General features: G+C 45.7%; 1 protein-coding gene across 1 annotated transcript; it reads right to left on the minus strand.

Annotated features, from left to right (window-relative positions):
- Window positions 1–2,916: 2,916 nt before the first annotated feature.
- On the minus strand, window positions 2,917–13,309 carry NPTX2 (neuronal pentraxin II). Its single transcript, XM_014951441.1, has 5 exons — window positions 12,788–13,309; window positions 11,119–11,335; window positions 7,425–7,669; window positions 6,339–6,518; window positions 2,917–4,502 (listed from the first exon to the last, which is right to left on the minus strand). The coding sequence occupies exons 1-5, from the start codon at window positions 13,235–13,237 to the stop codon at window positions 4,275–4,277; spliced, it is 1,320 nt and encodes a 439-aa protein (XP_014806927.1). The 5' UTR covers window positions 13,238–13,309; the 3' UTR covers window positions 2,917–4,274.
- Window positions 13,310–13,315: the final 6 nt, after the last annotated feature.

Genomic DNA, 13,315 nt, shown 5'->3' on the forward strand with positions numbered 1-13,315 from the left:
TGCCTGGTGGTACCCCACTCTCCATCGACAGGTCCCCATTCCAGGGGGTGCCTGCTGTGCCTGCCCTCAGATCCCTACGGAGCATCCAGGGAGCGTCACCCCCGGGAACAGCCTCCGCCAGGCCGTTGTGCTGGTGCCTGCAGCACTCACAAGGCTCAGGTCCCCCCAAGGAGGACACAGCAGAAGGTGGCACATCCTCCCTCCCAACCCGGGTAACTGAGATCACCTGGGTGAAGAATCCTTACACGGAGACAGGCGCCATGAGCAAACATGACCTACGTCTGATCTGCATTTATGTAAACCTTCCTTTAGAGCAGGAGTTACCCTGGCTGAGACAAACCTTTCTTTGGAGCAGGAGTTACCCTGGCTGAGAAAACCCCAGCATTGGACACCCAGCGCCAGGCCCGGTGCCATCCCACCCCAGGGACCCTGATGGACACGGCTCTGGAGCAAAGCTGAACCCGCTCTCCCCAGCAGCCTCACGTCCTCCAGCACCGGGGAGGTGGGTGTCAAAATGAGAGCAGAGCTTTACTGCAAGGATTTCTGTGCTCTTCCTCGCGTTCCTGAGACCTGAGCTAACCCCTTCGTGGGGAAGGGCCACCCAGCAGAAGGTCACTGCAGGAGGGAGCCCGTCAACCACGCAGAGGGGACCCCACGGGGTCCTCCTCCCTCAGCACCCTTCGGCTCCGGTCAGACAGAGAGTGTGGAGCTAAAGCCTTCTAGCAAATAACAAATGTATGAGATTATACTATATATTCTCTATATATCATATTACATTTTCATTACATTTTCTAAAGGCCAGTCAGCTGAAAAGCTTGTCTTTGAAGAAACAAAGCCTGGATTTAAACAAACCAAATGCTGGATCCTTTGTTGCCCAACAGCCATCAAACGCACCGAGTACGTACAAGCAGAAGAGCACAACACAGAGAGGGACTGACCAGCATCGCTCCGAGCAGTCCCCCAGCCCATGCACAGCTCCCAAGAGGGATCACCGACACCACTTTCGGGAGCCCTACCTCTGCCTGTTCTTAAACAGAAGCAGATTTTCTAGAAATGACACAGAGAGGGACTGAGCAGCATCGCTCCGAGCAGTCCCCCAGCCCGTGCACAGCTCCCGAGAGGGATCACCAACACCACTTTTGGGAGCCCTACCTCTGCCTGTTCTTAAACAGAAGCAGATTTTCTAGAAATCTGCACTTCTGCATGTTCCAAGAGCCGTAGCTGTCAGTCAGCTTTCCACGAGTTATTACTTCTGTGTATTCAGAGCAGTTTGGGAACCGAAGGTTGGCTTGTCGCTTCCACGCTCCATAAACAGTATAGATGCTGGAATATGGTAATATTTACTCCTGTTTTGCCATCTGCTTATATATGCACATAAAAACATGTGACTCCCAGAATGTGGAGCAGCAGAATAACAGCCACGGCTTTTCATCACAAGATAAAGGTAGAAAAATCAATACATGTCTTCTCTCTTTAATGAAAAAGGTACCATTGCACAAAAGAAAGAAGAATATCTGTAGTAAAAAAAACAAAACCAAGCACTTTTCAAGAGAATATACACTCCTTAGCTTTAGCTTTTACTAAAGAGTCAGTGTCTGAAAAAAAAAACCCAAAGCCTCCCCCAAATTCCCACCACTGTGGTTACATAACCTGCAAAAACCAACCCCAAAACCAGGCACCAAGTTGTTTGTCTTTAGAAGCAAAGATCCATCCCAGCTCCAGGTCAGGTTCAACAGCACGAATGCCCCCCAACACCCCGACATACCTTAGAACACCCCACCACCTTCCAGCCGAGGTCCCCGCGCTGAGGAGAAGCCGGGTCCCACCAGCTGAGCCTACTCAGCCCCACACACCCCAGGAAGGGGCTTCACACAGGTGTGTGCTGTTAAATCAGAGCCCATGACAGGCCTCACAGCTTAAATGACTCCAAACAAAGAGCCACACGCCAGCTGAAGGGCAGAGTCCCTCTGCTTCCCCAGCCTCCAGCTGAACCCAATCACTCAATTAGTGTCCAAAGCAGGGGCACCCCTGGCTCCTCCCCGTAGGGGAAAGCCCCCGAGCCAACCTCACAGTGCCCCTTCCACCAACAGAGACACATCTGCAAAAGCCATTTCCTGAAAGGGCAGAGCTCTGCACAGGTAACCCCAGAATTCAGTTTATTGTGAATAAATCTGATAAAGAAAGGTGGGGTGACCAGAGAGCTGCTGTCTCTGCTCCTCTCCAGCCCACGCAATGAGAATTGTGTGTTTAACCTGATCCTAGGAGACAGATTCTTTGGATATTGAGGGGGTTTTGTTTGGTTTAGTTTTTTCTTAGGGCAGGGAAAAGCACTGCTGTGGGTTTGGGGGTGGTGTGTCTGTTTTAAGGGCAAGGAGAACGGGAACATTTGAAATTGAGTTGTGTAACGTTTGACAGAAACCTCGCACTCTCCCTGGCAGAGCCGGGTGAAGGTTCCTGCCCCGCTGGCTCTCTCTCCCAGACAGCACCCCCAGCCCCTGCCTTCACGGGCAGAGCACGGGGTTAGTGCAGCCCCCAGGGACACCAGCACTGGCCCCTGCTACCACACATCCTCACCTCACCGCTGGTGACCAGTGCTTTTCACACGGGTTTGAGACACCCCAGTTACCCACAGCCAGTGCTTCCACCCGGAATTGGTCACACTTCCCATTTCTGACTGTAAAAACAGCCATGAACACACGTTCTGTGTCCCCCCCAGTCCAGTGCCACTGCTGCCCTCCAGCACAGACCAGTGCCACAGTCACACACCCCTGAGCCCCTTGGGGTGAAGAGTGGGACTTAGGACACTGAAGGAATAAAGACAACTTCTTCCAAGACTGCAAGAGAGAGAGTTGTGTGCTCAGAGCAGCTGTGGAAGAATATTCCGTGTCTTCTGTGACTATAAAGGAATCAAAAGACTCATTTTACAGTGCATTTTAATTAAAAGTTCATTATAAGAATTTTCTTTTAAGAACAGCATACTACATATTAATGGAATATGCAACTTTATCCTACAAATGGGACTGTCACCATATAATTCTTACATTTCAAACATATGAAAAATAAAATATGATATTTAGCTTTATAAATTCCCCCTCCCCCCCATAAATCCTTTTTCTTTTAAATAACAAAAGTATTAACTCTTTCCCAGTACAGTGCATTTGCTACCTGCGAGCCACAAACCAAGTAATCACATCAATGCCAAGGAAACAGCTACATCGTTTGCAAAATATTGAGAGAAAATGATAAAAAAATATAGTAGTCAGCCCAGTGCTTACAGAAGAGACAGTCAACAAGAATTGAAAAAACAGCACATTTTCATATTACACAGGACCATCATAGTAACATAGAAAACAGTGCAGAAGACTTATGCTGGAAAATAGATAGCGAGTCTCAGCAAGCAGAAACTGAACTTTGGCACTTGCTCATAAAAAGGCTTTTCAAAGCAAAACAAAACGGAAATTCACTTAATCACAGCTTGTATATTTTAAAAAATAAAAGACATTGACTAAAGCAAGAGAAACAATAGAGAAAAGTTTACAAGCCGGGTCACTAGGAATTCAGTACATTCAGCCTACAGAAAATACAGGTACAATCTGCCCCGTCCGCGCGGGGTCCTGGCGAGCGAAGGCCAGGCTTTGGGACAGGACCCTGCCTGAAGCTTAACGGAGCTGTGCTCCTCACACAGCCCTTCCTCAAGCTGAGCTAGAACAACATCTCGGATCCATCGCCTCCTCAGCGCAAAACAAGGATTTCTAACCTGCAAATTAAAAAGCAAGACCCTTGCACTCGGACAGTGGCTGTTCGGCCCTACCCATAGTTGCACCGTAACCACTGCAGTGTAAGGACTGAGTTCTTTAAAAAGGGCTAGAAAAGAATGGCTTTGATTCAGAGGGGAGATGATAGACTGGGAGGAAGGATTCACATTCAGCCCATTAGTGCCTTGCTGCAGGTTGTAAGAGGAGAACCATGGTTAATGTGCATGGCTTTCCCCTCCCTGCCCGAGGAGCTCAGCCCCAGCCAAAAGGGCCACAGCCCAGAGCAGAGGTCAGGTGGGACCAGGAGAATGGAAGGGCTGCTCTAGCCAAAAGTGCTTCTCTCAGTGCCAGGCTCAAGGCCCCAGACTAGTAGCTATCTTTGCACCCAGGCAGGTTACTCAATTTCTTTATTCTTTTGAGGAATTAGGATTGGGGAAGGGCAGAAAGAAAAAGAAGTGCTTTAGGTTGCACAGAAGATTGTCCTACTAAAGGGGGCACTTGGATGGGAAACGATTGCAGCTATAAATCTAGCAGACGCTCTTCACATGTCTCCACAGGCCATTTTGTAGCACCCCCGAAGACATCGACGTTGTTATCCACCCAAGGTATGATGTTGCCAGGCATGTTGGCGGAGCAGTTAGCAATATTGGAGATGTCTTCAGCTTTTAAGACCCTGTCCCATATATTGAACTGGCTCATCTCTCCAACGAAGGCTTGAGTTGCGTCAAATCTTCCTCCCACAGTGTCCTTTAGGCACACAAGAGTTAGATTAGATGAGAAGGTTAGGTCAGCACTGCCTTCTTCAAACGTCAAGACCCCCCAGCCACACTCCCAGAAGGAGGTGCAGAGCCAGGTCACACAGACCAGCAGCTTCAAGTTTCCAGAAGGGCTACTTTTAACAAGACAGAACAGTTAAATCTCCAATCTGAAGCGTGTCAGAACAACTCAGAACAAAGAGCAGTGACTGTACAGCATCACACAACGGCCATGTGTAACCAACCCTGGCCCCAGCAGCAGAACAGGAAGGCAGCTTTAAATATTGGGGCCGATTTAGGAGCTGCTTTGCAAGCTTGGCACAGGACAACTTCAGCAAGAACTGCAGAGATGAGTGAGATCACCCCAAGAGCTTTATGGCTACAGATTAACCTGTAACTGCAGCCCCTGAGCAGTTGTCGGCAGGGCCTGTAAGGTGCCATCTTTGGATCTCAATACACCAGCAGCTTTTGGCTGTACCAAGTGACTACATCAAACAGTGTTTGCTGGCTCCATCCACTACTCAAGGATGGAAATCATACATTTTGTGTGATCAAACTGACATGAATCTGATGGCACAGGACAGAACCCAGCATGTCCAGGCAAAGGGAGAGAGGGGAACAGAAGAGCTCCAGCCACTCGATACTGAGCTGGAGCATCTGCAATGCAGGGGGTGTTAGGATTCTGAATTTACCACGGATAAGTAATAGAATCAGTATCGGGACAAAACTACTTTCTCACTGCCCCACCATGAACTAGGGTATCCTGGAGAAAGGCTATTTCCTGCTACTCATTACATTTATTTTTTCTGTGTTTCTTTTTTATATGTATAGTCATACAAAGAACAGGTAGAGAAAGAAAAATAAGCAAGACCCCCCCCAATTCATAGGCAATAGTTTAATGAGAGGTTAACTAGAGGAGTGCGACTCAAAATCCTTTGGGTTGTTTTTTGATATTCAAAAAGGACTTGTCCTTAACCTCATGAATGCTTCCTGTTGGCAGTACTAATATTCAAACTTTATTAGCATTTGCATTAAGAAAGTTATTTACCTACAACTCTAATGATAAACCAGATGTCTGATTTGGAGTTTATCCCTTTGACTTCAGGCTCTTCTTTAAAGCAGACAAATTCCAAACAAGTGACAGACTCCACTGCTCTGAAGTCATGTTACATACCTGAAATTCTGCAGAATTCGGTCTGCAGGGAGTTCAACAGAGCAGGGCAAGCTATAACAGATTCTGATACACCCACATGCACTTCAGTGCCCACAGGTGTTGGCCCCTCACCCCATACCCACACTTCCCTTGGTCTGCCCTGGGGCTCAAGGACTAACACCTTTCTGTTCTCAGGATAAAGAAGAAAGGAAGGGGGAAAACCAATAAGCTGCTAAGGGGGACAGTCAATTTGGCTTCAATTTAAAAAAATAAATTGAAATCTAAGCAATTATACTTTGTCCACTTTGAGCAAGCTCCTTTTTGACTGCTCATACGGCAGCACCAATTCTGTCCTCCCCAGGCCACACTGGTAGTTACCTACAATTTGGCTCAAAAGATTTAATTTCAGGGATTACTCAGATCACTGATGAAGCTGCACAGTGTAGAATTAAGAGTGGGAATAGGAATAGCTGCAACATTAATATTCTGAATATTTAATAAATGGAACAAAAAGCACCAATGTGTGATTGCATTATTTGTTGCTTTGTTTTAATCTTTCTGATACTGTGTACACAACAGGACCAAGTGTTTGACAAAGAAATTCTCACAACTGCTGTTTGGGGAGTTTTGATTTTTTATTTTTTTTCAAACCCTGGAACACTGTCGTTCACTCACCTGTTCCTGACCCAGGATCAAGACTCCTCCAGGTTTAATTGGGTGCCAAGGAGCAAGATTCTCCCCAGTGCCAAGCTTCTCTCCATCCTGAAAAGCCTCCCACATTCCATCTCTAGTTGTCCACGTTATACAGATATGATGCCATTTCCCATCACTAATGAAGAGAGGGAGCTGGGCAACCTGCAAACAACACAGAGCAATGCACCTTGCAAACCAAGCCCACCAGTTCTAGCACAACATTTAAAGCAAAGACTTCAAAGGCAGGAGTTAACCCACAGCTCTCTGCTTTGGCCCAGCTCTCCTGTTCTCAGGAATGCAGCCATGCTTTTTATTCTAGATGTGTGCCTTTGCTTCATTTAGTATCAAGCAACACAAGTACCGGAGTCTAAGCGGCTGTCAATCTGTGTGTATTCATCTAAGGCCTGTTGTTTCAGTCTCAGTGCTTAGTCCTAACTTTCCAGCCAGAGCTCATGTTAAGTTCCTCTTAAAATCTGCCCATTTGCAGTAACAGCTATGACCAACAGATCTGCCTGCTCATCAGAAACCATCAATAATATGAAGTAGTGCAAGACAATCATTGCTTTTTGTACCTAAAGTCTGAAATAAACTGTCTTTAAACTGCTGTTCAGTCACTAGGCATAACAAAGCCAGCCATAACTACATGCTTTTTGCTGTGTTCTGCAAAATTCATTTTAACATATCTGAACTTCTAGGATTAGAAAGATAGACATACTGCAACTGGCTTGGATCTGACAGGTTTTTGCAGTAGTGCGGCTTCAAATATTGCTTCTGTTTCATAAAACAAAAAATACAAGAAGCCAAAATCTGCTTGTAAACTCAGAGGATGTGTGTAAGGGTTTGCACATCTAGACATCATGCTGCTGTGTCTCAACACACACACACATATGTGCCATTTGACTTGGTTTCCAGTGCTTTTATGAACTTGCAACAAGCAGAAGGACAACAGGCAAGGAGACACTACCACCTGAAAGGCTTCTCTCAAAGAGAGAGTTACTAGACAGGTATCAGGGTTCAGGACTTAACCCGATTAAGCAGAAAATTAAAGACGACTTAGTAGATTCTCACCTTATCGTTAATTAGCAGTTCAATGGGATTGTTCCCCCATTCTATGAGGACAATTTCATTAGCCTGCCCAGGAACAGCATAGGAGAAGGGGGTGCCGATGCCAGGGGACGCGCTGGACCTCAGCCACAAGCAGACGGTGAACGCGTACAGCTCGGGCAGCGTCTTCTTGATCTTCCCGTACAAGTAGTTTGTGCGAAGGGGAAGGGAGACTTTGAATTCATCAGGTGACTTAAATGCACTGTTGCCTGGAGTTACATTGAGGAAGAAAACCCTTTAGCATGAAACAAAGCTTTGTATTTGTAATTCAGACTAAGAAACAATATAATTTATATTGACTATCTTTGAAATTTTAATTGCTTCGTGCAGTACGCAAAAGATATATCAAAGTAGTATTACTGAATGTTGATTTTGTAGCACAGAGAAATACTACTAGATTTTATACGTATCATGCTAATTACTTAGTTTATTTTTCCTGCTCATTAGAGCAGAAGAATAGATGGCAGACAACTAACGAGAGGCTGTTAAATATTTTCTTTCTTCATTGCTTAGTTCATGACTGGAGGCATGCCTATTTCAAATAATTCAAACTGGTTTAAAATATATTTACTGTTGACACTAGACGTGGATTCTCTGATATGCTCATTATTAAAGTATCACAGTGCTTCAAATCACAGAATCATCAGAACCAGTGCTGCTTCTCCTACTACTGCTACGCAGAGAGCTGGCAGCAGTACCCCCATTTACAGAGAGCAGCTTGATGATCTCATTTTGGGTGGCCCATCTGAAATCAGTAAAAGCTGACATATTCCAGAAAGCAGAGTTAAATTCAGTAGAACCAGATCTGGAGGAGATCTGAACAACAACATAAAGCTGAAGTTTGAAGTGACCTGAAGAAAATGCAATATTAAGTTATGAACTATGAGAAGATTAGACTTTTTAAAATATAAAACCAGAAATTACTTGGCTTTTTCTAAAAGATGTTATAAAACCCAACAAGATATTCCACAGACATATTTATGAAATTGAGAACTTTTAAGACCAAAGCTTTCTAAAGTTGCAGTACTCTGTATTATATAGTTTGCATATACTTCTGATGTAGTTGCTTACAAGTAATTTTCTGGAATTAAATTTTAAGAGAAAAATCCCACGCGGTGCCACAAGATAAAACACCACAGTTCCATAGTGCAATGACACCCTCAACCTTTTAGCAACCTGTTCTTCCACAGGACACTCATTTCCTTTACTCACATTCCCCAAACAAATGCAATCCCCTTGCCAAATGTCACACTCCAATGCAAATGAAGAGCTGTTGTCACAAAAGGTTGCCACAATTCTTTGTAATTTTTAAACCATTGGTATTCTCTACTTCCCATTCTCAGAAGCAACTGGTGTTTTGACTGCATTTTTCACAGAATGAGGGGGTGGAAGAAAAAGCTTGTCTGATGCTTACATCTGTCTTGAGGAACTTACAGACCAAGAACTGAAATATTCCAAGTTCTAAGCAAAAAACACCGCAGGGCCTTAGGGCTAACATTGGTTGCACCAGCCTAGTGGTGGCTGCTCAATCTCACATATAAAAAAAGAACCATACTCCATTAAGAACATTAGTCACTCTGTGAAAGAACCTAAGGACACAATAATGGGTTGGAAAAGAACAAACAGTATTAATCTTTTTTCTCTTTTTCAGTTTGTTCTCTGACTTTAAAACATCCACAACTCTAAATAACAACATTCTCCTCTTCTGGGCAATGGGCACATGCACAGGGTAAGACAATCCTTTTCCTAAAGAATATGAATTATTTTTTAACAAGGGTGGCAAGAAACATTGTTATTCCCTTTTGGAGATGAAGAAAATACATTTAGACATAGCAAGTTCAGGTCTCCAGCAAAGCCAAAAATCATATTTAAGTCCAGGCACTAATAGTTTCAGGATCATTCCTCCACTCAGTTCTACTTTTTAATGCATCATCTACTGCTGTCAATGGAGACAAGCAGCAAAGGAATTGCCAGAAGACTTTGGGAATCACAACAGTTGTACAAACCTCAAACTCTTCTGCCCCCATTGGTAACTAAAGACAGCTGTCACAACTACAGATAAAAACCCCAAAGCTGTAAGGTTAGGTTTTTCCTCCATTTATTTAGTGTCAGGGCAATGAGGAGCTTATGACACTCCAGCTAGTTGTCAGGAAGAGAGGCTTAACAATATGGCACTTAAGAGCACAATAGCAATACTATTTTCAAAAGAAGCAGACAGTATTTGAAGTCTTTTCACATTTAATCTACAAAATCATTAAGTTCTTAGATCATTGTTACCCTCACTTTGACTTGAGAGTGGAACCAGAGGCACAGACCAGCCAAACTGCACTAAGAGAACAAATCACACAACTAAGACAGCCTGCCTCTTGGTTCCTGGCCCAAGCTCTTCACTTCCCTGCAGACTTAAGACAGCCCTCTCTCCCCACACAAAAAACAAAGGTGGGAACAGGCTATTTTTAACCTAACTAAATTACACATTCTTGTTCTCCCACCACTGCCTCTCTCTTTCTGATGACTTGCCGACATGAGTCACATCTTTCAGAGACAAGGACTAGCAACACTTGCCACATAAGACATTAACAGGCCACTAATTCTCCACAACTTCAGCTGCAGTTCAAGCTTTATCTTGGCTCTCAAGAGATAGTAAATGGCAGAGCCAGTAAAAGATCTCTTCTTCCTCCTTCACTTTTCCACTCCTTCACACTTTTTAAATGAAAAAAATAGATACAATATTACACAAATGGATCCATTAGGCTGCATTTTAAAATTCATGAGATACATATGTTTGCACCATTTTCAAAGCATGTCCATTAAGCTGCTTTTAAGCAAAGCGCCTTTTCACCCTGGAAAATCATTTAAAGATTTGACAGAGATATTTACTGGTACTCTAGTCTGCACAGTCCACTCTGTAGGTGTGTATAGTCAATACAGAAATACAGTCTGTTCTGTAGCTCATTTCCACGGGAATTTGTAATTCAAATAAACAGACTCTACTCAAGCATAGAGATCTCAATAATTAATCTAAGTATCTGAATAAATGACTAGGATTAAGAGAGTGTCCCCCAGTGGCACCATGTGTAGTCTGCTGTAAGCTCCGAAGGCTATACACTTGGGATAGGAAACAACTCAGGTGCCTGCAGGTACCAAAGTCATGGCCAGCAACAAGAGGAATGGCCACCAGCAACACTCCCAAAACAGCAGGAAATGGTTCTGGTATAACATGCCATTCCTTACATCAAAGGCAGTTGTGCTAATTAAATTTAGCCCATATGATTTTCAGTCCAAATAAAGAAAGGCAGCCCTACTTAGATGTGTAGTCAGCATTATCTAGGTATTTACCTGACACCCATGTCATACGTCTCCCTGTTTTCACTTGCCTCCTTATAGATCTTCCCATTCCCCAAACACTAAGGGTTTCATCCTAACCACCCACGTATGCCAAATTAAGAGCTGGGAAGCCAAAGCCATGCAGAGGCCTGTCAAGCAGGAAGCCCGTGACAGAATGAAAAATGGAATCCAAGTGTTTGTGCTGTCACCTACTATTTAGTCCAGCACCTTAATTGGCTTTCCCTCAAGGCCTACACTTAGGGAACTGCACTAGGAGGGAGTAAACAAAATTAATCAGCACGGGGAAGCATTTAGACTCTGTGCAGATTACCTTTTTCTAATTCAGACACTCTTTCTAGCAATGCGTTCAAGGCTGTCTCCGTCTTCTGCCGATGGGCTGATGTCTCATTATGAAGCAAAGACTTTTCATCCTCCAGCTCAGCCACTTTGCTTAGGAGCTGGCGCTCCAGGTCTCCAAGCCTCCGCTGAAGCATCTCCCGAAGGTCACTAGGCAGTGCTGCATAGGACACGTTGGCTCGGAGCTGGTGCTTTAGGGAAAACGAGAAGAAAAAAAGATTGCCATTTCTAAAACAGAAACTGTGAAGTGCAGATATGCTCCTGATTTAAAGGGAAGAAAGCAAGATCACCAAGTTCTGCAGCAGGTACAAAAGAGGCATTGGTTTTTAGCACTCGTCATGTTCAGTGCTTTTATCAGCACTGGAGCTAAACAGGTCCTGAAACAAAAGGGCACTTTTGTTAGAGGCTTCCAGTGTTTCACATGAAGGAGTCTTCACACACTCAAGTTCAATAAAATCAATGTAGGGAGCCAGGTCTGATGCACTGCCATTACTATGGGTACATGTGGCACATTAGTCAATTTTTGCTTTACTTACTAGAAGTGTCATTGCCAATGTAAATGAACAGAAAAACTGTTACTTCTTTTTAGATAAAAAAATAAGCTACTTCAAAAGCAAATTTACCAAATGAAAAGTCTCCTCAGTTTTGATTTGCAGAGTAAGGAAGTCTGATGTTCTTTAGATCAACTGTAAGCATTAGCCAGTGAAAGTACTTTCATTTAAGCTGAAAAAAACCAACCCCATACTCTCTCAAGTAACATTGGTATCTTCAAGAATACAAAGAAACCAACAGTTCCACCTACCCTATTATTTTAGTGGCATCTCTCTTCTACAACCCTAGAAAAAAAATGCCTCAAAAAGAGAGCAACAGAAATAAAAGGATGTTACACCACCAGATCATTCAAAACTGTTCTCAAAAAGCAGTCTACAGTGCTTAGACTTGACTGAATAATCTTTAGGAAGTTCCGTGCCGTCCTCACATCACCACTGATTGCCTGGAGGACAGGCACGTAGCTCTCGGGCTGCAGAACACAAAACAACATCCAGCACCATCCCTGGGGGAATACTCCACGCAATATTTCCATGAGCACCACGCAACCAGGGGTGCTGCCCAAAGGCTCACAGAATTCATTCATCAGTGGGCTTGGACCAAATGCCCTTTCTATTCACGGGCATACAGAATCGGGTTCTTTTTATTCTATGGCAGCTCTAAATACATCATCTTATCTTCACAATCTGCCCAGCACAATCTCCTCATTGCCACCGGTCTGTTCAGCACCATATGCCAAGCTCTCACTACCTAAAACGTCAGCTTTATACCTCAAACCCCACGAAGTCACATTCCCAGAAAGAGAGATTTAGGCACATTAATACAGAAACTAAGCTGGTGACAAGCTGGAAAACCATAATCTCCCCCCCTGCCCCCGCAGGGGGAGGACACACTCACAGAGGAGCCCGTCAGGTTTTTTACCTATAACAGGAGTAGAGAAATCATCAGGAAAAAAGACAAGCCGACCAAGCAACTCCCTCCCAGGGCCGGCCAGTCGGGTTTATCCCCACGGAGACGAAGCCCACCCCGCAGCCCCCGCCACGGCTCCAGAGGCTCCAAGTCCCCGCAGGGAGGCCGCCCACCCCCGGCCCTACCTCCAGGCTCTCCAGCCGGTCCTTCAGGGTCTGCATGGTGCGGCTCAGCTGGTCGATGACCTGCGCCGGATCCCGCGGCAGGTCGCCCATAGTGTCCTTGCCCTTGCCCAGCTCCTTCTTCCAGGTCCCCGGGGCGGACTTGCCGTCGGCGCCCTCGCAGCGGCTCAGCTTGCCGGTGAGCTCCCGGATGGCCTCCCGCTGGCTCCCGATCGTCTCCTTCTGCTGCAGGACGGTCTCCCGCAGCTGCAGCACCGTGGCTCTCAGCTCCTCCTCGGGGGGCAGCGCGCCGCCCTGCATGGGCACCGGGGGCAGCGGGCAGCCCGCGCCGGCGGCCTCCAGCGGCAGCGAGGTGCAGACGAAGCGGCTCCCCGGGGGGCTCTCCTGCTCCCCCGCCGACCCTCGGCCGCCCGCGGCGACGGCCAGCAGGAGCCCGGCGACCACAGGCAACATCCCGGCCGGTGAGCGGGACGAGGGCTGGGAGGGAACGCCGGTCCGGTCCCGCCGCGCCGTCCCGCCACACTCCTCACA

The sequence above is a fragment of the Calidris pugnax genome, unplaced genomic scaffold (genome assembly GCF_001431845.1).
Source record: "Calidris pugnax isolate Ruff unplaced genomic scaffold, ASM143184v1 scaffold198, whole genome shotgun sequence".
NCBI classification, from domain to species: Eukaryota; Metazoa; Chordata; class Aves; order Charadriiformes; family Scolopacidae; genus Calidris; species Calidris pugnax.